We start from the raw sequence: 26946 nt of genomic DNA, 5'->3' as shown, positions 1-26946 counted from the left end.
TAGCAGAGGTTAGGATGGTCGCGGCCCTAGCTGGCCATTCAGGTCAGCTGATCTGTCAGTGTGCGATTACTTTGTGGGGGGAGCCCCTAAGTCTAAGGTGTATCGCAGCAACCTTTACAGTCTTCAAGAACTGCAGCAGAATATTTCAGATGAGACTTTAGCAATTCCAGCACTCCAACTTCGATGCGCCTTCAGCAACTTCCCGACCAGGGCCCAAAAGTGCTAAGGGATCATTGATAGTCGCTTCAAACATATGTTATAGTCAGGTTAGTATTTTATCTTCTTTCCTCTGCTGTATTTCTTTGTACCCTGGTACTCTGTTCCCCACGTCATTTTTATTTGCCCCATACTGTGTTAAGGACACGCCTTTCTGGTAGTGCGGATAATAAGAAAATATTCGGGATGTGTCATTACCAGGTAAGGAAACAACCTGTGCTGCTTCGTCACCTACTCAACTTCTGGTCCTCAGGGCATCAGAAGGCACTGTTTACTGGCAACACCTGAGCGTCTGAACTACTGCAGTGCTTCCTCACTGCAGCGAAGAAGGAAGAGCTGCCGTGCCCTTTCAAACAAAACAACCTGGCATTCGTCATAAGCGACTTATGGAAAGAGAGAAACATAAATCTGCGTAGCTTGATGGTAATCTGAACTTCCGTCCTCCCGAATAAGAGAGCAATGTCCCACTACCGTGGCGCCTCGCAAGCTCAGTTTATTGGGAATACTGTAATTGGGTCCCTAAATAGTCTACTACGTATCTCTGTGCAATAGAAGTAGTTCCAGACGACCACCGTCCGAAGTTTCTTAATGCAAAATGACATTTTTAGGCAGTCGACAAGTTGGGATCTTCTGTGAAGGAGCTCAGTTACGACTCATAAAAAAGAGACCTCGCGAACAACAGCACCCGACATTATCTTGCTGCTGTGGAATGTGGTTGACTTCAAATATTATATAAGTGGTTTCTGGCGTTCCCCAAGGTGGTGTTATAGGCCCTTTGCTCTTCCTGATCTATATAAACGATTTTGGAGACAATCTGAGCAGCCGTCTTCGGTTTTCTGCAGATGGCACTGTCGTTTATCGACTAATAAAGTCATCAGAAGATCAAAACAAAGTGCAAAATGATTTAGAAAAGATATCTGAATGGTGCGAAAAGTGGCAGTTGACCCTAATAACGAAAAGTGTGAGGTCATCCACATGAGTGCTAAAAGGAACTCGTTAAACTTAGGTTACACGATAAATCAGTCTAATCTAAAAGCCGTAAAGTCAACTAAATACCTAGGTATTACAATTACTAACAACCTAAATTGGAAGGAACACACTGAAAATGTTGTGGGTGTAATGGTACTTGAATTACGTAACCATTACAGCACCTCACCTCAACCTCTCGATACCAGCAATATTCTGCTGTGTTTCTGTAAAATACGAGGTGCATTCAAGTTCTAAGGCCTCCGATTTTTTTTCTCCAGACTGGAAAGAGATAGAAACATGCGCATTGTTTTAAAATGAGGCCACGTTCATTGTCAATACGTCCCAGAGATGGCAGCACCTTACGGCAGATGGAATTTTACCGCCAGCGGCGAGAATGAGATCTGTTTTAAATACTTAAAATGGCGAAGTTTTTCTTACTTGAACAGCATGCAATCATTCGTTTTCTGAATTTGCGTGGTGTGAAACCAATTGAAATTCATCGACAGCTGAAGGAGACATGTGGTGATGGAGTTGTGGATGTGTCGAAAGCGCGTTCGTATGTGCGACAGTTTAATGAAGGCAGAACATCGTGTGACAACAAACCAAAACAACCTCGGGCTCGCACAAGCTGGTCTGACGACATGATCGAGAAAGTGGAGAGAATTGTTTCGGGGGATCGCCGAATGACTGTTGAACAGATCGCCTCCAGAGTTGGTATTTCTGTGGGTTCTGTGTGCACAATCCTGCATGACGACCTGAAAATGCGAAAAGTGTCATCCAGGTGGGTGCCACGAATGCTGACGGACGACCACATGGCTGCCCGTGTGACATGTTGCCAAGCAATGTTGACGCGCAACGACAGCATGAATGGGACTTTCTTTTCGTCGGTTGTGACAATGGATGAGACATGGATGCCATTATTCAATCCAGAAACAAAGCGCCAGTCAGCTCAATGGAAGCACACAGATTCACAGCCACCAAAAAAATTTCGGGTAACCGCCACTGCTGAAAAAATGATGGTGTCCATGTTCTGAGACAGCAAGGGCACAATCCTTACCCATTGCGTTCCAAAGGGCACTACGGTAACAGGTTCATCCTACGAAAACGTTTTGAAGAACAAATTCCTTCCTGCACTGCAACAAAAACGTCCGGGGAGGGTTACACGTGTGCTGTTTCACCAAGACGACGCACCCGCACATCGAGATAACGTTACGCAACAGTTTCTTCGTGATAACAACTTTGAAGTGATTCCTCATGCTCCTTACTCACCTGACCTGGCTCCTAGCGACGTTTGGCTTTTTCCAACAATGAAAGAGACTCTCCGTGGCCTCACATTCACCAGCCGTGCTGCTATTGCCTCAGCCACTTTCCAGTGGTCAAAACTGACTCCTAAAGAAGCCTTCGCCGCTGCCAAGGAATCATGGCGTCAGCGTTGTGAAAAATGTGCACTTCTGCAGGGCGATTACGTCGAGAAGTAACGCCAGTTTCATCGATTTCGGGTGAGCAGTTAATTAGAAAAAAAATCGGAGGCCTTAGAACTTGAATGCACCTCGTAGTTAACATATTTCTGTGACAACATTCAAATTTGATTTTATTAATATAGAGGTACTTCAATACATCGATATGTATGTATTGCAATGATATTATTCTTTCTTTTGTCACTATGATCATTGATGTACTTGTAACTCTGATTTTTGGGGGCGTAAGCGGTTATTAGAGAGTCAAGCTTTGGTCGTCATATTAAAAAGACGCAAATTGTAGTCAGTTTATGTGAACTTTAACAGTGAGGAAGATATTTTCAAGTATGTTTTATATTGTGAAGTGATGTTTTGGAACGAGTTACGTGATATTGCAACAAAAGTAATAAAAAAGGAGTGTAACTTAAATTCGGAGTGCTGATTACTTTTTTACATCACCATTGTCCTAACTTTTGCAAGTTTAATCTTCAAGAATGGTTTATGAAACACATCTATAAAACTTTTGAATATCGCAGAATAACACCTAGGCCTCTTTGCATCCGAGCTTGGAATCGTCACTACCTAGATTTTCGACGATTGAGCCATGAGTTCACAACGAAACCAGCGTGGGAAACACGAATAGATGAGTGCCTAGTTTATCCATTATTTCAAGAAATGACTTTATTAACTGTACTCTAATGACACCTGACACATAATATAACTTTGTTGTTGCCCGAAAATGCAATATTTAGCAGCGTGAGCAACGCTACAATCATAATTAATTTTTGACCTTTATTGTGGTAGGTTTGTTAGATGGGGAAGGCTAATAAAAGACTGCGTTTTATTGGCAGGACACTTAGAAAATGTAATAGACCTACTAAAGAGACTGCCTACATTACGCTTGTCCGTCCTCTTTTAGAATACTGCTGCGCTCTGTGGGATCCTTACCAGATAGCACTGACAGAGTACATCGAAAAAGTTCAAATAAAGGCACCACGTTTTGTATTATCGCGAAATATGGGAGAGTGTGTCACAGAAATGATACAGGATTTGGGCTGGACATCATTAAAAGAAAGGCGTTTTTCGTGGCGACGCATCTTCTCACGAAATTCAAATCACCAACTTTCTCCTTCGAAAGCGAATATATATTGTTAACACCAACAAGGGAAATCAGAACTCGTACAGGAAGATATAGGTGTTCATTCTTTCCGCGCGCTATATGAGATTCGAATAATGGAGAATTGTGCAGGTGGTTCGATGAACCCTCTGCCAGGCACTTAAATGTGATTTGTAGAGTATCCATGTAGATGTAGATTCTTCTAAATATTTTGGAAACGTTAGGGTAAAAAAATGGTTCAAATGGCTCTGAGCACTATGGGACTTAACATCTGTGGTCATCAGTCCCCTAGAACTCAGAACTACTTAAACCTAACTAACCTAAGGACATGACACACATCCATGCCCGAGGCAGGATTCTAACCTGCGACCGTAGCAGTCACGCGGTTCCGGACTGAGCGCCTTAACTGCGAGACCACCGCGGCCGGCAAACGTTAGGGTAACTGGAAGTCATTTCGTTCTTAACATGTAACCTCGATTCTAATTCCGAAACTCAGACACAAATGCTAATCCTTCCTGTAAAAGCACTTGTAAAGCCACTAATTGTCCTCATGTTTAAGCACTCATTACCTATACGGAGACATGCAGTTCTCGTATTTGTCATTTGTTGTCATTAGTACAGTTGGGCTAACTGATAACTTCTTCACAGCACATTTACTTGCTTTCGAAGTTTGCCTTGTGGCAAAGATATGAATTAGGTATTAAGCCACAAATATCTTTTAACGTTTACCCTGGACACGAAGAATCTAGTAGAATACAAAATGAATTTTAAATGCAAACTGAAATCATATCGGCTTGACAACTCCTTGCTTGACAACTCTTTCTTCTCGACAGAGGGCGAGCATTAATAAAACAAACTGCAGGGATGGATTCCTGACTGGAAATGGGGGAAATATGGTCCTATGAACATGTGTACGGAAATGCATCGTTGCCACGGTAGATGGCGCCGACGAATGAACGTTCCTCTGATCATGTGCCGTGTGTTGCTTCTGTGTTGCAGACGGTGTCATTGACGTAGCGTAGTGTAAGCGGCAGAATGGTCCGGTATCTATGACGGGAACAAGGCGAGATGATTTCTGTGAACGGCCAAGCAGATGGAAGCGGTTGAGAGGCAGCACGGCTATACGAAAACAACACCCTTGCAGACACCAACCACATCACAAAACATTTCAAGCCCTTTAGGGAGTTTCTGTCATCGTGGATCCTTTCAGACAGGTGAACGCGCAGGAAGGTTGCGGATTGTGCGTTCACCACATTTGGAGGACCAGATTCTACAGGATATTGAGTAAAGAAATTTCGGGAACAGATTTGTCAAGGTAACATATTTACGTGATTGACACTGTATCATCACAGGTTAACATAAGCACGAGATAAGCCATTGCAAATGTGAAATGCTGGTACATTAATAGCCAGTGTAACACCCAGAATGTTAAATGTAAGGATGCAAAGGTGCCTGCACTGTATCGTATAGCTGCCAGATGTCAGTTGAGTTACATGCCTGTTGCACTTAGTCGGTCAATACAGGGACGGTTAATTCTGTTTCTGGATGATACTGGAGTTGTTGTCCGATGATGTTTCGTATGTGCTCGATTGGAGGCAGATCTAGTGATTGAGCAGGCCAAGGCAACATATGAATACTCTGTAGAGCATGCTCGGTTGCAACAGCGGTATGTGGGTGAGCGTTATCCTGTCGGACAACATCCCTGGAATGTTGATCATGAATGGCAGCACAACAGGCCGAATCATTTGACTGATGTACAAATTTGGTGCCATGGTGCGTGGGATAACCACAAGAGTGCTCCTGGTCATACGAAATCGCATCATCTACATGATGGGCGAGCGTTATCCTGTCGGAAAACATCCCCTGGAATGTTGATCATGAATGGCAGCACAACAGGCCGAATGATCTGATTGATGTACAAATTTGGAGTCATGGTGAGTGGGATAACCACGAGAGTGCTCTTGGGTCACACGGAATCGCATCATCTACATCTACATGGATACTCTGCAAATCATATTTAAGTGCCTGGCAGAGGGCATCCCAGACCACAACTCCAGGTGTAAGTTGCGGGCTTTGCAGGACACAAATCCCGGACGAGAAACCAATCGTGGGCTTTCAAATAATATATGGTGTGGTGGCCCTCAACTATGTACCCTCCGACTCGGAGTTGAAATATTAAATGTTTTGTCTGGTTTTGTTGTCTAGGGGCCGGGATACGTAGTTGCCGCATTACAAGCCAAATACTGCTGAGTCAACACTATACAATATGAATATACACATGAATCGAATGGCCGAAGGTTCCTATCACTTGACAATTGCGAATTTTGAATGTTATATAGAAATTTATAAATGAAAGATTGCAATTAAATAAATTCTGCTGGTACTATTTTAACGACTTTAAATGATGAGCACGTTAGCAGAAGTACCTTTAAGAATGCCCTTTTTTTACTGTAAAACACTATTTGGTGTCGATGGTCCAGCAATTAAATAAAATATAAGTTGAATAACAGGGAAACAAAAGATTCCTACTTCAAGTAGTGAGTTACGAACAACAACATAGCTTGCAAGATATTCAGTTCCAAACGCGTACTCCGTCTTCACTGCAGGAGCCACAGAAATTTCACAAGTACACAAGTGGACACAACGAAATATTTCTACCTCTCGCGACCTCGCACAAGCTGCTCCACCCCATGTCCTCCCCGCGACCGTGCGTCGGTGGCGGAGTACCGCCCAGGGCCCTCCTTGTCCTGGTTCGTCCCGTCCCTCGCGCCGCGCTGTCCACAACTGCCTTGTCCTCCCTCTATACCATGCACCTCCCCCACTTCCATACAGACTCTCCACGTGTCCTATTTTGAACGATCGCTGTGATTGGCTACGGTGTTCCCGCCCTGTCTCCAAGCCAATGCACACTCACAGACATAATGAAACACATTCCAAATACTGGATTTACATTTAAATAACTTGAAATTAAATAAATATTCCTACGGCTGGACCATAAACACGCTCTAACGCACTAATTAAATACATAAAGAAATTAAAAAAACACATATCAAAGGTAGGCCAGTAGCCTAAACTCTCTGTGCTTTCTAAAGCACTGTAAATATTTGACCAATTTCTTCATGAATAGAGTATATTGGATATAAACAAAGACATAGACGAATAAATATATTTATAAGCATACTGCTACCGTATTTTCGTGTAAATGTGGAGTACTTATGGCCTGACGCGATCTATAATAATCGGCCACTTTCATCTCCAATAACTCATGTACTACTCGAGTTACATGCATATAATTTAAACCAATTTAAGTTTACACTAATAGCTTTCTAAAGAAACGTCGATCGACAAAATCGGATGATCCGTTTAGGTTTTGGAAATTCGTTGCTGGGTGTTACTTGTACAATTTACAGTCAGATACTAAACTTTAAACTAATAAAGATATTGAAAATCTGATTACACCATCAGAATCGTCGTGCAAATGATGGTAATGTACATGTTTCTGTCTGAGACATCATGATTCATCTGGCTACTATTAACTTCTATACAAACTGTGAAATGCCTGCCGTGATGGTTTCACAAAGTCCGCCATCTTTGGCGCTCTCGGCATACAAGTCTCTTCCATCGACACAGCGTCATCGTGGAATTGCGAGCCACGTGGTCGGCCTGGAGCCCAGCTAACGTTCGGCACCACGCAGCTGCCGAGGAGACGCGGCCCGTCGAGAGGCTCCAGCGCAGCCACGCCAACTCCGAACTTAGAATATTTTCAGGGCGCCGCAACTCGCCCGTTATCTCAGAAGGTCCACTGTGTCTGGCACACTGACTGGTTGGTTGCAGGCGCTCACCTGGCCTCCTCCTAACCAACACACAGTCATCACTGGTACCAAAGGAGAACCGGTTACACGAGAAGACACAACAGACCCCACTCTGCCCTGTAATGAGCTCTCGTTTGACACCACTGAAGTCGCAAATGGCGGTGGTTTGGGGTCACTGGAATGTACGAGACAGTGAGCCTGGCTCAGAACTGTCCTTGAAGTAACCGGTTTGTAACAGTTCGTTGTGCCACTGTGGCCCAAGCTGCTGCTCGAATTGCTACTGTAGACGTGGTGCAGTATGCCACAGCCAAAAGCCGACCGCTACGGTCGCAGGTTCGACTCCTGCCTTGGGCATTGATGTGTATGATGTCCTTAGGTTAGTTAGATTTAAGTAGTTCTACGTTTTAGGGGACTGATGACCTCAGAAGTTAAGTCCCATAGTGCTCAGAGCCATTTGAACCATCTGAACCTGATCTTCTTGCGACTGAACCTTCCCGTGACCACTGCTGCCAGCAATCATGTACAATGGCTACATTCCTGCCAAGTGTTTCCGCAATATCACGGAAAGTACATCCACCTTCCTGTAGCCCTATTACACGATCTCGTTCAAAATCATTGAGCTGATGGTAATGGCGGCTTTGTCGCCTCAAAGGTATTCTTGATTAAAATCAAATCACTAGGGCCAGGCTCAAAGGTAACTAACACTCACTACAGGAGGTGGTACTGGTAGAAGAGAAGTTCCTGTGTCCGAAAACCAATACCTGTTGACCTGTTTCTAACTCTGGCTTCTTTTTAATACCACTTAGCTGGCAAACGAGTGACTTAAGTGGGGTCCGGAAGTACGGCTTTTTTCACGATCATTTAGCCTTGTTTCTGGCTTTCGTTTTCTTGACTGTAGGAAAGCACTGAAATCCATGGTGATTAAAAGAAAATTAATTGCATTTATCTAAAATTTCAAAACGTGTATTAACATCCCACGAAAATTATTATTAGAAGAATGAATGAAAAAGGACATCAAAGCAAACGAAAACTACGTTGGTATAACTGCGAAGTACAAAGGCATAGCTGACATCGGTAAAGTATCATAACTTGATAATAATGAAGCAGACTTTTTATTTATGCGGGATAATTCAGAAAAAAATAGGCCGGCGACTGAAATGAGGAAAGGAACAGCGAACTTTTCTTCAGTGCAGTAATTTCCTAAGTGTCAGCCTAATTACAATGCACATATGATTTTCACGAAGCACTACTAAATACAGATTTCATTGGTCACACATTAATGTTCTAATTAAGATGCATAGTATTGCACATCATCCGTTTTCAACTTTTGAAAATGCGAGTCTACTTTTATCAAGGATATGTAATTCAAATGATGTTATACTTTTACAGTGTACGTGTTACCGTAATGTCCAGTAGATTCCAAATTAAGAAAATATAAAACAACTCTCGTTTCTGTCTACACTTGAGAAGCGATGTCCCCAGTTTAGATATGATTTTTTTTTATTTTTATATAATCTGACATTTAACAATAGCTGCTGACTTCATTATTTACTGTTACTCAGTGTAATTACTGTAAAAACGAAACTGCACGATTACACACACACTTTTCAGAATGAAATTTTCACTCTGAAGCGGAGTGTGCGCTGAAATGAAACTTCCTGGGAGATAAAAACTCTGTGTCAAACCGAGACTCGAACTCTGGACCTTTGGCTTTCGCAGACAAGTGCTCTACCGCCCTTTTTTTTCATTTTATTCGGTATTGTTCGTTGCGCTTAGTCTGGGCGGACGTCACAAGACATCCGTTGAAGTTAATCGTTGATTCCTTTAATAAGTTTTTTATTACAGAGGACGAGCTGTCCTCTGACCGAAGATGCCGAGCTACCGTGCACCGATTGAGCTACCCAAGCACTGCTCACGACCCCTCCTCACAGTTTTAATTCCGCCAGTACCTCGCCTTCTACCTTCGAAACTTCACAGAAGCTCTTCTGTGAAGGCAGGACGTAAGTATAGGACGAAAAAACACTTGGGCCGGCGCGGTAGCTCAGCGTGTTCGGTCAGGGAGTTAGGGCAATACCGAACAAAATGACATTGAAAAGAGAGAGAGAGAGAGAGAGAGAGAGAGAGAGAGAGAGAGAACTCGCTGACCTCTGTAATAATAAAAAAAAATAAACAGAGTGAAGAGATCAACAACGATCTTCAATGGATGTTATCTGACGTCCGCTACGACCAAATACAACGAACAATTACGAACAAAATGCATAAAAAAAGCCGGTAGAGCACATGCCCGCGAAAGGCAATGGCCCTGATTTCGACTCTCGGTCTGGCACACAGTTTTAATCTGCCAGGAACGTTCATACCTACTTTTATTTGAGCTTTTTACTGGCTTCTTTCTGTAGACACATTTAGCTTATTTTATTTTGGAGAGTTGGCGACATTGTTTTTTGGGATTCTCCAGTTTTAAATCGGGAGCCAGTCATCCCATTTATATGGGGCTCCCAAAACCAAATTTCGTTAACCGATTTCCCAATACAGCTTTTGGGTGGTCATGTAAATACTTCGATTCAAGAAATCTTCTTCTGCTTGCCGGTTTTCAATAGCGCAGTCGATTTTCACAATCGGTTTTGAAACGTGCTCGGGCTGTCATGTTGCGTCTTGTTTTTCCAATTTTTCGGCTAATATGAACGGAGTGGCTTTTTGAAGGATAAGTAGAAATATTAGACTGAAGCTGCTTACACCTCATCTAATTGAAGATAAATAGGGACTGTACTGACTAAATCACAAACTGTGACAGCTGTTTTCCAGGCGCCATATTTAACTGTGCTAGCAAATCCGCTTCAGGCCTTCACACGTAAACGCGGCAGCGAGGATTGGTTTTCGAAATTAGGCTTTCGTTTTCCGGAAGATGTGTTGCATGTAAACGTAGTGTGTGAGCGTACATTCAGTGACATGTCTTTTATGTGATCGATTATTCTTAATGGCTAAAACACAAGAAAGTCGCAGTTTTAACAGTAGTTCGAAGGAGCACTATTGTTTTGTCGAATTCAGAGGAAAACCCATGTGTTTATTGTCTAATAGTAAAGTGTCTGAGCCCAAGAGAAGAAATGTAGAACGTCATTTTTTGGCAAATCACACAGACTACTTTCCTGTTAATTCTGGATTACGAAAACATGAAGTTACAGATTAAAAATCTAAATCAACATAGCAGCAAAGTGTGTTTACAGAGCCAGCTTAACAAAGTAGTAACGTAACAAACGCATCTTACAAAGTCTTATATTTTAGCGATTCAGGTAAAAACTGATCAGTGGCGGGGAAAGTAGTTAATAAGCAATTATCACTGCAGCGGAATATCTGTTCGATGGTCACAAAGATTAATCTAAACTTACGTTTTCTATAAAATGACTATTTGTCACACCAAACTGTTACTAGCCGTGATGAATAAATATCTAAAAAATGCAGAATCGCAGTTATATCACGATCAGCAATGGTGTGTATATTATTCGCTCCAGTTTGATGAAAGCACTGGTATTTCCGATGCTGCACCGTCGTGTTCATTTTTAGCGTGGTCTATCACGATTTCACGGTTAAGGAATTTGTTAAAGTGTTCCAATTTCATGAACGTACTATCGGAGAAGATATATTTAACGCATTCCTAAAATTTACGAATGGTGGCAACATTCCACTTCATGAACTTGTTGCTGCAACAGACTTTATTGACTACAAAGATTAAATGGTTTCTTGCTCTTGGTGCTCAAGATGATTCAGTTACAAAATGCCTTTCTTATCACCATATTATGCACCAGGAAGCTACATGTGCAAAGGTTTTGAAGTCATGAATATTGCAACTAGTCTAGTAAATTACATCCGATTATCTTCTACGCGACATCGATTGTTCAGAAATCTTTTGACTATTTCAGACTAACTGAGTACCCAGCGTTTTCTGGGTATTTATTAATTCAGGTTTTCTATTAGTCCATCTCCTCTTGCCCTTTTCTCTGTCCTTCCCCTCCTCCCTCCCTCTACGGCAGTCTGCTCCTTCCCCCTCTAATTTAGTCTCTCTTCCTCTTTCTCTCTATCTAATGCTCTCTATCTAAAGAAGGGGCAGCAGTCTTTTCAGTAGTTGCAGGGGCAACAGTCTGAATGATTGTCTGATCTGGCCTTCCAACACTAACCAAAACGGCCTTGCTGTGCTGGTACTGCGAACGGCTGAAAGCAAGGGGAAACTACAGCCGTAATTTTTCCCGAGGGCATGCAGCTTTACTGTATGGTTAAATGATGATGGCGTCCTCTTGGGTAAAATATTCCGGAGGTAAAATAGTCCCCCATTCGGATCTCCGGGCGGGGACTACTCAAGAGGATGTCGTTATCAGGAGAAAGAAAACTGGCGTTCTACGGATCTGAGCGTGTAATGTCAGATCCCTTAATCGGGCAGGTAGATTAGAAAATTTGAAAAGGGAAATGGATAGGTTGAAGTTAGATATAGTGGGAATTAGTGACGTTCGGTGGTAGGAGGAACAAGACTTATGGTCATGTGAATACAGGGTTATAAATACAAAATCAAATAGGGGTAATGCAGGAGTAGGTTTAATAATGAATAAAAAAATAGGAGCGCGGGTAAGCTACTACAAACAGCATAGTGAACGTATTATTGTGGCCAAGATAGCCACGAAGCCCTAGCCAACTACAGTAGTACAAGTTTATATGCCAACTAGCTCTGCAGATGATGAAGAAATTGATGAAATATATGATGAGATACAAGAAATTATTCAGGTAGTGAAGGGAGACGAACATTTAATAGTGATGGGTGACTGGAATTCGAGAGTAGGAAAAGGGAGAGAAGGAAACATAGTGGGTGAATATGGATTGGGGGAGAGAAATGAAAGAGGAAGCCGTCTGGTAAAATTTTGCACAGAGCATAACTTAATCATAGCCAACACTTGGTTCAAGAATCATAAAAGAAGGTTGTATTCATGGAAGAATCCTGGAGATACTAGAAGGTACCAGACAGGTTATATAATGGTAAGACAGAGATTTAGGAACCAGGTTTTAAATTGTAAGACATTTCCAGGGGCAGATGTGGACTCTGACCACAATCTATTGGTTATGAACTATAGATTAAAACTGCAAAAAGGTGGGAACTTAAGGAGATGGGACCTGGATAAACTGACTAAACCAGAGGTTGTACAGAGTTTCGGGGAGAGCATAAGGGAACAATTGACAGGAATGGGGGAAAGAAATACAGTAGAAGAAGAATGGGTAGCTCTGAGGGATGAAGTAGTGAAGACAGCAGAGGATCAAGTAGGTAGAAAGACGAGGGTTAGTAGAAATCCTTGGATAACAGAAGAAATATTGAATTTAATTGATGAAAGGAGAAAATATAAAAATGCAGTATATGAAGCAGACAAAAATGAATACAAACGTCTCAAAAATGTGATCGACAGGAAGTGCAAAACGGCTAAGCAGGGATGGCTAGAGGACAAATGTAAGGATGTAGAGGCTTATCTCACCAGGGGCAAGATAGATGCTGCCTACAGGAAAATTAAAGAGACCTTTGGAGAAAAGAGAGCCACTTGTATGAATATCAGGGGCGATGTACTTGAGGGCAATATTATGGAAATGGAAGAGGATGTAGATGAAGATGAAATGGGAGCTATGATACTGCGTGAAGAGTTTGACAGAGCACTGAAAGACCTAAGTGGAAACAAGGACCCAGGAGTAGACAACATTCCATTAGAACAAGTGATAACCTCGGGAGAGCCAGTCCTGACAAAACTGTACCATCTGGTGAGCAAGATGTAGGAGACAGTTGAAATACCCCCAAACTTCAAGAAGAATATAATAATTCCAATCCCAAAGAATGTAGATATTGAACGGTATGAAAATTAGCGAACTATCAGTTTAATAAGTAATGGCTGCAAAATATTCACACGAATTCATTACAGACGAATGGAAAAACTGGTAGAAGCCGACCTCGGGAAAGATCAGTTTTGATTCCGTAGAAATGTTGGAATTCGTGAGGCAATACTGACCGTATGACTTATCTTAGAAGATTGATTAAGGAAAGGCAAACCTACGTTCCTAGCATTTGTAGACTTAGAGAAGGCTGTTGACAATGTTGACTGGAATACTCTCTTTCAAATTCTGAAGGTGGCACGGGTCAAATACAGGGAACGAAGGGCTATTTACAATTTATACAGAAGCCCGGATTGCAGTTATAAGAGTCGAGGGGCATGAAAGAGAAGCAGTGTTTGGGAAGGAAGCGAGACAGGGTTGTAGCCTATCCCCCATGTTATTCAATCTGTATATTGAGCAAGCAGTAAAGGAAACAAAAGAAAAATTCGGAGTAGAAATTAAAATCCATGGAGAAGAAATAAAAACTTTGAGGTTCGCCGATGACATTGTAATTCTGTCAGAGACAGCAAATGACTTGGAAGAGCAGTTGAACGGAATGGACAGTGTCTTGAAAGGAGGATATAAGATGAACATCAACATAAGAAAGACAAGAATAATGGAATGTAGTCGAGTTAACTCGGGTGACGCTGACGGAATTAGATTAGGAAATGAGACACTTAAAGTAGTAAAGGAGATTTGCTATTTGGGGAGTAAAATAACTGATGATGGTCGAAGTAGAGAGGATATAAAATGTAGACTGGCAATGGAAAGGAAAGCGTTTCTGAAGAAGAGAAATTTAACATCGAGTATAGATTTAAGGGTCTGGAAGTCGTTTCTGAAAGTATTTGTAATGGAGTGCAGTCATGTATGCAAGTGAAACAAGGACGACAAATAGTTTAGACAAGAAGAGCTTTCGAAATTTGGTCTTACAGAAGAATGCAGGAGATTAGATGGGTAGATCACATAACTAATGGGGAGGTATTGAATAGAATTAGGGAGAAGAGGATTTTGTGGCACAATTTGACCAGAAGGAGGGATCGGTTGGTAGGACATGTTCTGAGGCATCAAGGGATCTCCAATTTAGTACTGGAGGGCAGCGTGGAGGGTAAAAATTGTAGAGGGAGACCAAGAGATGAATACACTAAGCCGATTCAGATGGATGTAGGCTGCAGTAGGTACTGGGAGATGAAGATGCTTGCACAGGATAGAGTAGCATTGAGAGCTGCATCAAACCAGTCTCAGGACTGAAGACCACAACAACAAGAACAACAACAACGTATTTCACACGAGAAGCACGAAACTGAATAAAGTGAATAACGGTCACTTTTTCACGGCGTAACGTCATTACTAAAACTAAGCCGTCCTTGTTCCGCTACCTGGCCAGACCGCTGATGAAATTTGAGCTGATTGTTGCCAATGTTATTCATATCCCCTTTATTGTCAGTCAAGTTCTTATTCTCTTTTCAAGAATAGTAAATAAAATGTTTTAAAAACAGTAAAAACTTATATGCCACGTCTTAAAAGTCTGCTGCCCCTTAAAATCTGCAGCCCTACTCAACTGCCTAGTCTGCCAGGCCCAGATAAGCCACTGACTGATTTGTGTAAATGCGCCTCTGATTGGGTGTATCATAACATTTCGGTTGTCCCCGTATTATAACTTGTGTGTTATGACAGAGTGCCGGTTTAAGGCAAAGGCGTAATCAAGATTTCTCATTATGGGTGCTATTTGTTGTAATTAAATGTCAGTTAATGATACTTTGTCTGTAAAAGTCTGAAGAAAATTTTGTACGAATAGTTTTAAAGCATTTTGCTCTACGCTGTCGCTGTCGTCCTGTGATCAGAAACGTGTCATTGTACAATCGAAGAAAGTACGTTCGTAGGCCTACATACCATTTTATTTTTCATCTTCACTTTCATAACACATTCTGGGAGTTTCTTATTTGTGTAACAGAAATATGTTCAGCAGTATTGGCTATTATTTTTATGTAAGTGCGTGTTCTCTCAGTAAAGAGTTCATTCTGTTTGTGACTTCACTCTGATTAAAATACATAAGATGACAATTGCTGCGAGTGAAACAACCAGCAGTGACATTTATATTTCTTCTTGTCACAAACATTTGAACGTTTTTTCCGAATATGTCGCGATTTCGGAGGGCGTCGTTAGGTAGGAATTCCAGAGTACAACATAAAATGTTGAGAGTAAAACGAGAAGCAATGGTAAATGTTTTCTTGTCTGTCATAAATATTTGGCTGTTTATTTTAGAATATGTCGTGATTTCCAATAATGTGGTTAGGTAGGAACCTAAAAGAAAAACTTAAATTGCTGCGAATAAAGGGTCTAGTGAAGCAGGGGATATAACCCGTCGGGTTTGATCAATGGTTCAAATGGCTCTGAGCACTATGGGACTTAACATCTATAGTCATCAGTCCCCTAGAACTTAGAACTACTTAAACCTAACTAACCTAAGGACATCACACAACACCCAGCCATCATGAGGCAGAGAAAATCCCTGACCCCGCCGGGAATCGAACCCGGGAACCCGGGCGTGGGAAGCGAGAACGCTACCGCACGACCACGAGATGCGGGCTTTGATCAATGACGTCATACATTACTCATAGATAATAATGTCTTCACTTTCTGCCATAGATAATGAAACAGTTCTGTGTTCCGGATAAGCGCTATCACTGTACATTAAAATAATTGAATGTAATTTTAAGAGAGATCACTACATATTTCTCAAACTATTCTTCGTGTGCATTTATTTAAATAATTAGTTGTTTGCAATTCATTCGGTATTTAATTTCATTCTTAGTGATATTGAGGTAATTTGGACTATTAGTTTCTTATTTTAGGACAATTTTTAGTATCTCATTTTCGTTTGTAGGTATGGATTTATCTGTTCCGATAAACCTGGATGATTTGAGAGATACTATGGGCGTAGACATGTTGGCCACGATTTTTTTTTTTTTTTTTTTTTTTTTTTACAAATGTATGGTCTCGTTGCCGAGTATGTTCGATGTCGTGAGTGCGGCGAACATATGCGCCTCACAAGTATATTTCGTCGGCGTACTCACGACTTATTCGTTTGGCGCTGCAGCAAAGATCGATTGTAGCAGTCCATTAGCGAGGGACGTGGTTCGAAACATCTAAGCTCGCTTTGAGAGATATTATGAAAATCACGTACTGTTGGTGTTTGAGATATCCTGTGTGGCTGTATGCCCATGAATGTCGTGTGAGTACGCGCACATTTGTGGATTTGTAGTCTTATTGTAGGGAAGTTTGTGGGGAGTATGGTGAAATACAGGGAACCATTGAGGGGGGGGGGGGGGGGCAGGAGGGGGCGGGTGTTATGGTCGAAATTGACGAGTCGCATTTTGGCAAAAGGAAATGCAACAGGGAGGAACCTCCGGTGGGAATATGTGTTTGGAGGGCTGTAGATTCAGGTCAAGAGTGTGACGGTGTAGTGTTTAAAGCAGTACCCAATCGAGAGAAGGAATTTTGGCCAGCTTAATTGAAGATCACGTTGCAGAAGGTTCCATTGTAATTTCAGATGCTTTTTCTTCATTTAGGGATTTAAGGGAAAGGGGTTATCAGCATCTCGTAGTTAATCGCAATATTGAGTTCAGATCATTATCCGCGGGGGCTTGCACAAATAGCATAGAGTGTTAGTTGTCAGCTGTGAAATCTCTTGTTGGGAAGGGGAAACGCCAGATTTCAACACTTCAAAGTCACTTAGACGAATATTCATGGAGGCGTAGTATTCTCCAAACATATTGCCCGTTTAAATGTTTCGTTAAGCGTGTTGGGCAAATGTACCGTCCGAAATATGTTAGCTAATTTCACATTAGGATGGTGGGTGGGTGGGGGGGGGGGGGGTTGAATTGGTGTACCTGTGCGTATATATATATATATATATATATGTGTGTGTGTGTGTGTGTGTGTGTGTGTGTGTGTGTGTGTGTGTGTGTGTGTGTTTTCGTAATGTTTTGTTCGTTGTGTATGTGCGTGTGTGATTTTTATTGATGTCTTTCTAGGCGAGCTTCGGTTCTTTTATGAAGTTCCCGTGTGGTAAGTTCAGTTTTCATTTTTTTCTTTTACTGCATTTGACTATTTTGACATATTTCATTGTTGTATTACACCATTACGTATGTTTTCGTGTACTCCAGTACGGAACAGAAATTTCGCAGCTGCCGTTCTTCTTTCGTTTCGCAGCACTAGTACCAGGCCGACTTTTTGCGGATCTGTACTGGCGATATTAAAGGCGAAACGCCCGACACAACTAAAATTTGTATCCCGTCCTTCAGTTGAGCCGGCTGGTGTGTCCGTGCGGTTCTAGGCGCTTCAGTCTGGAACCGCGTGACCGCTACAGTCGCAGGTTCGAATCCTGCCTCGGCCACGGATGTGTGTGATGTCCTTAGGTTAGTTAGTTTTAAGTAGTTCTAAGTTCCAGGGGACTGATGACCACAGATGTTAAGTCCCATAGTGCTCAGAGCCATTTGAACCAATTTTTGAACCTTCAGTTGACCTTTACACTGACACCCCTATTCGAAAAGAACGACATATGTAACATTGATGAGATTTACCTATGTATGTCAACTGGAGAGCAAGATACAAATGTTGTGTATAGCTATAAAGCTCAACTAAGGAATGGGATACTATTGTCACTGCTGTGATCAAACCTATAACTTTCGTCGATACTATTAGCATCGAAGGCGAAAAAAAAAAAACTGTACTCCATAGTGAAGTACGGGATACAAATTGTACACGTGTCGTCTTATTGCCTCTTCACGTAGTTCAACTGAGATACAGTTTGCAAATGTCCGTACGTCCATTTCCACGTTTTCGTTAACAGTGTACATATACATAGGTCAACTAAAATATGGGATAAAAATATTATACACGTAGCCTCTTTTGCCATAGGTAGTACTACTATCTATGTAAAAACAGATTATTAGTGGTAGCGGAAACGAAAGAAACAACACATGTAAAATTTGGATCCCGTGCTTCAGTTGAACTATATACTTCAACTGAACAACAGGATATTTATGCCAACGAAAACGAAGAAGTCAACATACGCTAAACTTGTATCTCGTACACAGTTAACCAATACAGTTCGAATGAGGTGCGAGATGAAACCGATATACAGGGTGTTACAAAAAGGTACGGCCAAACTTTCAGGAAACATTCCTCACACACAAAGAAAGAAAATATGTTAGGTGGACATGTGTCCGGAAACGCTTACTTTCCATGTTAAAGCTCATTTTATTACTTCTCTTCAAATCACATTAATCATGGAATGGAAACACACTGCAACAGAACGTACCAGCGTGACTTCAAACACTTTGTTACAGGAAATGTTCAAAATGTCCTCCGTTAGCGAGGATACATGCATCCATCCTCCGTCGCATGGAATCCCTGATCTACATCTACATGACTTCATCTACATGACTACTCTGCAATTCACATTTAAGTGCTTGGCAGAGGGTGATACGTTGATGCAGCCCTGGAGAATGGCGTATTGCATCACAGACGTCCACAATACGAGCACGAAGAGTCTCTACATTTGGTACCGGGATTGCGTAGACAGGAGCTTCCATATTTCCCATAAATGAAAGTCAAGAGGGCTGAGGTCAGGAGAGCGTGGAGGTCATGGAATTGGTCCACCTCTACCAATCCATCGGTCACCGAATCTGTTGTTGAGAAGCGTACGAACACTTCGACTGAAATGTGCAGGAGCTCCATCGTGAATGAACCACATGTTGTGTCGTACTTGTAAAGGCACGTGTTCTAGCAGCACAGGTAGAGTATTCCGTTTGAAATCATGATAACGTGCTCCATTGAGCGTAGGTGGAAGAACATGGGGCCCAATCAAGACATCACCAACAATGCCTGCCCAAACGTTCACAGAAAATCTGTGTTGATGACGTGATTGCATGGGGATTATTGTCAGGCCACACATATTCATTGTGAAAATTTTCAATTTGATCATCAGAATCGAGGAAGTACAGTACATACTGACGAAACTAAAATGAGCTCTAACATGGAAATTAAGCGTTTCCGGACACTTGTCCATATAACATCGTTTCTTTATTTGTGTGTGGGGACTGCTTCCTGAAAGTTTGGCAGTACCTTTTTGTAACACCCTGTATATGTGACGTGAGGTATTCTATGATACCAATATTTCCATCCATTTTCCCCCCTTCAATTTCCACAAGAAATAATACTATACAAACACGCGATATCCTTAACGTGAAAATACTTCTTCCCTTAATATATGTCAACTATGTTTTTCGTCTCTCGTATTCCTTTGTTTCTGAACAGTCTTGCCAGCTCTTTCATCTGTGTGATAAATGCTCTCTGGCCAATTCTGACGCCGTTGGTCAAAGCCGACGGGTTGTATCCCCTGCTTCACTAGACCCCGAATAAAATGAGCAGTAGTCATATTTATAGTCTTGCTTTTCACCAATACTTAGCTGCGATCGATCCCTTGCCAACGCATCGTAAATTTGTCGGTCAAGGCAAAGATAGCTCCACACTGCCGGAGCCTGAAGGATTTCGGATTTCAGCCGAATGACAGACGCACTTCCGATTTTTAGTCAATCGTTCATACTTCATAGAGAATACTGAAAACAATCGCACGAAACATGGAAGTACGGCAGTGGCCTCGATCTAGGACTTTACCGAGAAATGTGAAGTGGGTGTAGTGATATGTGGAAGCAAATGTTCCTCAAGGGACGCCCCAGACTGTACAGGACGACTAAATCCAGTTTCATCGCGGCATAAATATGGAGAAGAGCCACACAGAACCGTCTCTGAAAGATCTTCGAAATCAAAAGGAGAGTAACGCAAACAGGAGACAAGTATTTTTCGGCCCAGACCCTCATCAATAAAAATGACCGCGTACAATACACTTAGGATCCCCACCAGATCGAATTGAAGACATCGAAACAATTCAGGGCCACGCTGCTAAATTTGTTAACAGTAGAATCGATCAATACGTGATTATTACGGAAATATTCTGTGAATTCAAATTGGATTTCTGAAATGAGAAGACGTTCTTTTGGAAACGTTATTGAGGTAGTTTAGAAAACTGGCATGTGCGACAAACTGTAGAAATATCCTACTGTCAGCAAACTGCATTTCGCATAAACAACGCGAGGACAAGGAAAGACAAATACGGGCTCTTACGAAAGCATGTAGACGCGAAGTCAGCGTAATTGCATTAATCTCACAATCCTCACAGTACTTACCGCGTTTTCTCCCGATGTTGTAAGATCCATATTGCAGTAGAACTGTATAAATAATCTCAACTAGAAATAATTTATCAGAAACTGTTGCCGTGAATTAAAATTTCGCCTACGATTGCGTTATTAATCAAACTGTGACACCCAAAGAGGTCCCACTTCCCCTGTAGCAACAATAACAGCCAGAGGAAATAAATTGTATCTCTGTTTCTGTCTTTTGACTTTCGCAGTACTTTCAGCAATTCTGTATATAAAATTTAATCCGCGCCGGGGAAGTACAAGGCAGTTTGTACAACCATAATTATGGTTTTCAAATATTTATCTTAATTTTCATTCTTACACTCCTAGTTTCTACTTTATATAGACTTCCGCCTAAGATATATTTTCATTTCGTAGGAAAGTATCTACATACCAACAAGAACTACCAAAAATAGTGAATTTAAAATAATAATAATAGGAAAATAGGAATGCGGGTAAGCTACTACAAACAGCATAGTGAACGCATTATTGTGACCAAGATAGATACGAAGCCCACACCTACTACTGTAGTACAAGTTTATATGCCAACTAGCTCTGCAGATGACGAAGAAATTGAAGAAATGTATGATCAAATAAAAGAAATTATTCAGATAGTGAAGGGTGACGAAAATTTAATAGTCATGGGTGACTGGAATTCGGTAGTAGGAAAAGGGAGAGAAGGAAACGTAGTAGGTGTATATGGACTGGGGCAAAGAAATGAAAGAGGAAGCCGCCTGGTAGAATTTTGCACAGAGCACAACTTAATCATAGCTAACACTTGGTTCAAGAACCATAAAAGAAGGCTGTATACATGGAAGAAGCCTGGAGATACTGACAGGTATCAGATAGATTATATAATGGTAAGACAGTGATTTAGGAACCAGGTTTTAAATTGTAAGACATTTCCAGCGGCAGATGTGGTCTCTGACCACAATCTATTGGTTATGACCTGTAGATTAAAACTAAAGAAACTGCAAAAAGATGGGAATTAAAGGAGATGGGACCTGGATCAACTAAAAGAACCAGAGGTTGTACAGAGTTTCAGGGAGACAAAAATGGGGGAAAGAAATACAGTAGAAGAAGAATGGGTAGCTCTGAGGGATGTAGTAGTGAAGGCAGCAGAGGATCAAGTAGGTAAAAAGACGAAGGCTAGTAGAAATCCTTGGGTAACAGAAGAAATATTGAATTTAATTAATGAAAGGAGAAAATATAAAAATGCAGTAAATAAAACAGGCAAAAAGGAATACAGACGTCTTAAAAATGAGATCGACAGGAAGTGCAAAATGGCTAAGCAGGGATGGCTAGAGGACAAATGTAAGGATGTAGAGGCTTATCTCACTAGGGGTAAGATAGATACTGCCAACAGGAAAATTAAAGAGACCTTTGGAGATAAGAGAACCACTTGTACGAACATCAAGAGCTCAGATGGAAACCCAGTTCTAAGCAAAGAAGGGAAAGCAGAAAGGTGGAAGGAGTATATAGAGGGTCTATATAAGGGCGATGTACTTGAGGACAATATTATGGAAATGGAAGAGGATGTAGATGAAGATGAAATGGGAGATACGATACTGCGTGAAGAGTTTGACAGAGCACTGAAAGACCTGAGTCGAAACAAGGCCCCCGGAGTAGACAACATTCCATTGGAACTACTGACGGCCTTGGGAGAGCCAGTCCTGACAAAACTCTACCATCTGGTGAGCAAGATGTATGATACAGGCGAAATACCCTCAGACTTCAGGAAGAATATAATAATTCCAATCCCAAAGAAAGCAGGTGTTGACAGATGTGAAAATTACCGAACTATCAGTTTAATAAGTCACAGCTGCAAAATACTAACGCGAATTCTTTACAGACGAATGGAAAAACTAGTAGAAGCCGACCTCGGGGAAGATCAGTTTGGATTCCGTAGAAATGTTGGAACACGTGAGGCAATACTGTCCCTACGACTTATCTTAGAAGCTAGATTAAGGAAGGGCAAACCTACGTTTCTAGTATTTGTAGACTTAGAGAAAGCAGAAACTTGTACAGAAAGTAGATGGCAGTTATAAGAGTCGAGGGACATGGAAGGGAAGCAGTGGTTGGGAAGGGAGTGAGACAGGGTTGTAGTCTCTCCCCGATGTTATTCAATCTGTATATTCTGAAGGTGGCAGGGGTAAAGTACAGGGAGCGAAAGGCTATTTACAATTTTTACAGAAACCAGATAGCAGTCATAAGAGTCGAGGGGCATTAAAGGGAAGTAGTGGTTGGGAAAGGAGTGAAACAGGGTTGTAGCCTCTCCCCGATGTTATTCAATCTGTATATTGAGCAAGCAGTGAAGGAAACAAAAGAAAAATTCGGAGTAGGTATTAAAATCCATGGAGAAGAAATAAAAATGTTGAGGTTCGCCGATGACATCGTAATTCTGTCAGAGACAGCAAAGGACTTGGAAGAGCAGTCGAATGGAATGGACAGTGTCTTGAAGGGAGGATATAAGATGACCATCAACAAAAGCAAAACGAGGATAATGGAATGTAGTCAAATAAAGTCGGGTGCTGCTGAGGGAATTAGATTAGGAAATGAGACACTTAAAGTAGTAAAGGAGTTTTGCTATTTGGGGAGTAAAATAACTGATGATGGTCGAAGTAGAGAGGATATAAAATGTAGACTGGCAATGGAAAGGAAAGCGTTTCTGAAGAAGAGAAATTTGTTAACATTGAGTATAGATTAAGTGTCAGAAAGTCATTTCTGAAAGTATTTGTATGGAGTGTAGCCATGTATGGAAGTGAAACATGGACGATAACTAGTTTGGACAAGAAGAGAATAGAAGCTTTCGAAATGTGGTGCTACAGAAGAATGCTGAAGATTAGGTGGGTAGATCACATAACTAATGAGGAAGTATTGAATAGGATTGGGGAGAAGAGAAGTTTGTGGCACAACTTGACCAGAAGAAGGGGTCGGTTGGTAGGACATGTTCTGAGTCAACAAGGGATCACCAATTTAGTATTAGAGGGCAGTGTGGAGGGTAAAAATCGTAGAGGGAGACCAAGAGATGACTACACTAAGCATATTCAGAAGGATGTGGGTTGCAGTAGGTACTGAGAGATGAAGAAGCTTGCACAAGACAGAGTAGCATGGAGAGCTGCATCAAACCAGTCTCAGGACTGAAGACCACAACAACAACAATAATAAAAATAATAATTATTATTTTACAGTTGCTAAAAGACTAAAATGTATTAGAAATCGTGACTAACAGCCAGGAAGAAAGATTAGTGATGCCAGTAGGCAGAAAAAGTACTCAGTCCTGTTTGAAATATAGTGTTTAGTATACAACTTACTCTCTACACAAAGAGTTTAGAATTCTAAGTTTCTGTCGGAATTCATTCTGATCGAAAATACACTACTGGCCATTAGAATTGCTGCACCACGAAGATGACGTGCTACAGATGTGAAATTTAACCGACAGGAAGAAGATGCTGTGATATGCAGTCGAGATGACAGGCATCTTATCCTCATGGCTGTAACGGATCGTGCAGCCACGTCTCGATCCCTGAGTCAATAGATGGGGCCGTTTGCAAGACAACAACCATCAACACGAACAGTTCGACGACGTTTGAAGCAGCATGTACTATCAGCTCGGAGACCGTGGTTGCGGTTACCCTTGGCGCTGCATCACGGGCAGGAGCGCCTGCGATGGTGTACTCAACGACGAACCTGCGTGCACGAATGGCAAAACGTCATTTTTCCGGATGAATCCAGGTTCTGTTTACAGCATCTTGATGGTCGCATCCGTGTTTGGCGACATCGCGGTGAACGCACATTGGAAACGTATATTCGTCATCGCCATACTGGCGTATCACCCGGCGTGGTGGTATGGGGTGCCATTGGTTACACGTCTTGGTCAACAGTGGACGTTACATTTCAGATGTGTCACGACCCGTGGCTCTACCCTTCATTCGATCCCTGCGAAACCCTACATTTCAGCAGGTTAATGCAAGACCGAGTGTTGCAAGTCCTGTACGGGCCTTTCTGGATACAGAAAATGTTCAACTGCTGCCCTGGCCAGCACATTCTCCAGATCTCTCACCAATTGGAAACGTCTGGTCAATGGTGGCCGAGCAACTGGCTCATCACAATACGCCAGTCACTAGTCTTGAAGAACTGTGGTATCGTGTTGAAGCTGCATGGGCAACTGTACCTGTACACGCCATCCAAGCTCTGTTTGACTCAATGTCCAGGCGTATCAAGGCCGTTAATACGGCCAGAGGTAGTTGTTCTGGGTACTGAATTCTCAGGATCTATGCACCCAAATTGCGTAAAACTGTATCACATGTCAGTTCTAGTATAATATATTTGTCCAATGAATACCCGTTTATCATCTGCATTTCTTCTTGGTGTAACAATTTTAATGGCCAGTAGTGTATTTGTAATTCAAGATGAGTAAACTCCAATGGTGGAGCCGTTATTACCTTACGTTCTGATTTGTTACATATGTACGCAAATATTACGTGCTGTTTCTAAAACATTCCATGAGAATTGGGTTCCCTAGTTCTGTATCGGTGGAAGCCCCAACACTTGGGGTCACGAATGTTTTGTGTTCAGTTGTGTGATAACGTCAGCAAACCAATATTGTTTTGTTGTTTTTGTTTTGTTAGCACTGTATTAGCCATTGCGTTGTGAACGTTAGCGTAATGTGTCACTGGATAAAGAAGACGGAGTCCTGTTCAGTTCCCTCTCTTCCGGAGCTGTATCTGATTTTAAGCTAGTAAAAACATGCAGATTTTGGTCGTCTGACTTCTGCAGGGCTACGGTTGTTATAGAAAATTAACGATATACATATTATCTGTGTGGCAGCATATAACACTTCTGACAACTTCATCCAAAATTCTTGAAAAAATAATGGATTCAAGAGTAGCTTCACATATTTGTAAAAATGAAGTACTAACAAAATGCCACTTTTGTCTTCAGAAAGGCTTTCCAACAAAATGTGCTATACATGCTATATCAAATATTAAACGCTCTGAACAGCCTGCGTTATCCACTATCACTTATTGTGGTCTCTCAAATGCTTTTGTCTGTGAAAATCGTGAAATTCGTCCAGATAAGCTTAAGTATTGTTGTATGGGTGGGGGCAGTGCAAAAATGGTTTGATCCATATTTAACTGGAAGGCTGCAGAAAGTTGAAATTAATGGTCTTCAAAAATCAGCAGAGTCCTCTAACTGGGATGGTATCAAGATCAGTGTCCCACAGGGTTCACTCTTGGGTCACGTATTGTTCTTAATATACATTAATGATTGCCATTCTGTATTCATGAAGTTGAATAAATTGTAAATAATGTCCTTCACAAAATTATTGAGTAATTCTCTGCAAATGGACTCTCACTAAATTTTGAGAAAGCGCATTGTATATAGTTCTATACCAAAAATGGTGTACCACCATAGACAAATATAGACTTTGAACAGAAATCTGTTGCTAAGACAGAATATTCAAAATTTCTGGGTGTCTTCATTCATGAGAAATTGAAATGAAAGAAACACAGTGGTGATCTGCTGAAACATTTGAGTTCAGCAATTTATGCTATTAGGGTTATTGCACATTAGCTTACTACACTTATTTTCATCCACTGCCTTAATATGGCATCAAAATTTGGGCAAATTCATCATTAAGAGAAAAAGTACACATTGCACAAAAGCGTGTAATCAGAATAATAGCTGGAGTCTACTCAAGATCAGCTTGTAGATGTTTATTTAAGGGACTAGGGAGCTTTACAGTAGTTTCACAATAAATATATTAACTTATGAAATTTGTTATTAATAACCCATCCCAATTCAAAAATAGCAGCATACTGCATAGCTACAAAACTAGAAAAAAGGAAGATCTTCAATATTCTGAGTTAAATCCGACTTTGGCACAGAAAGGGAAGAATTATTCTGCCACAAGTCTTTGGTCATTTACCAAATAACATTAACCAACCAGCATTTAAAAACAAATTAGAAGAATTTCTGAATGACAACTCCTTCCACTCTATAGATGAATTTTTAAGTCTGAAGCAGTAATTATTATGTTGTATAAAGAAACCTTATGTTAAACTGACATGTTTCACATCATTATGAAATGTATTCATGATCTATGGAGCAGATAGTAATGTAGTGATATATATATATATATATATATATATATATATATATTACTACATTAATATATATATATATATATATATATATATATATATATATTAATATCTGTT

General features: G+C 41.2%; 1 protein-coding gene across 1 annotated transcript in view; it reads right to left on the bottom strand.

Moving 5' to 3' along the window:
• LOC126272841 (uncharacterized) overlaps positions 1–20880 on the bottom strand; it is a 66717-nt gene extending 45837 nt beyond the window's left edge. The window contains exon 1 of the mRNA XM_049976043.1: positions 20711–20880. Within this exon, the coding sequence (XP_049832000.1) occupies positions 20711–20740 (30 nt within the window). The 5' untranslated portion in view covers positions 20741–20880. The remainder of the gene's footprint in view (positions 1–20710) is intronic.
• Between the last annotated feature and the right edge of the window lie 6066 nt (positions 20881–26946).

Source organism: Schistocerca gregaria, chromosome 5, assembly GCF_023897955.1.
Source record: "Schistocerca gregaria isolate iqSchGreg1 chromosome 5, iqSchGreg1.2, whole genome shotgun sequence".
Lineage (NCBI taxonomy): Eukaryota > Metazoa > Arthropoda > Insecta > Orthoptera > Acrididae > Schistocerca > Schistocerca gregaria.
The sequence above is the reverse complement of the archived record's forward strand: the minus strand, read 5'-3'. Positions and strand labels throughout refer to the sequence as shown.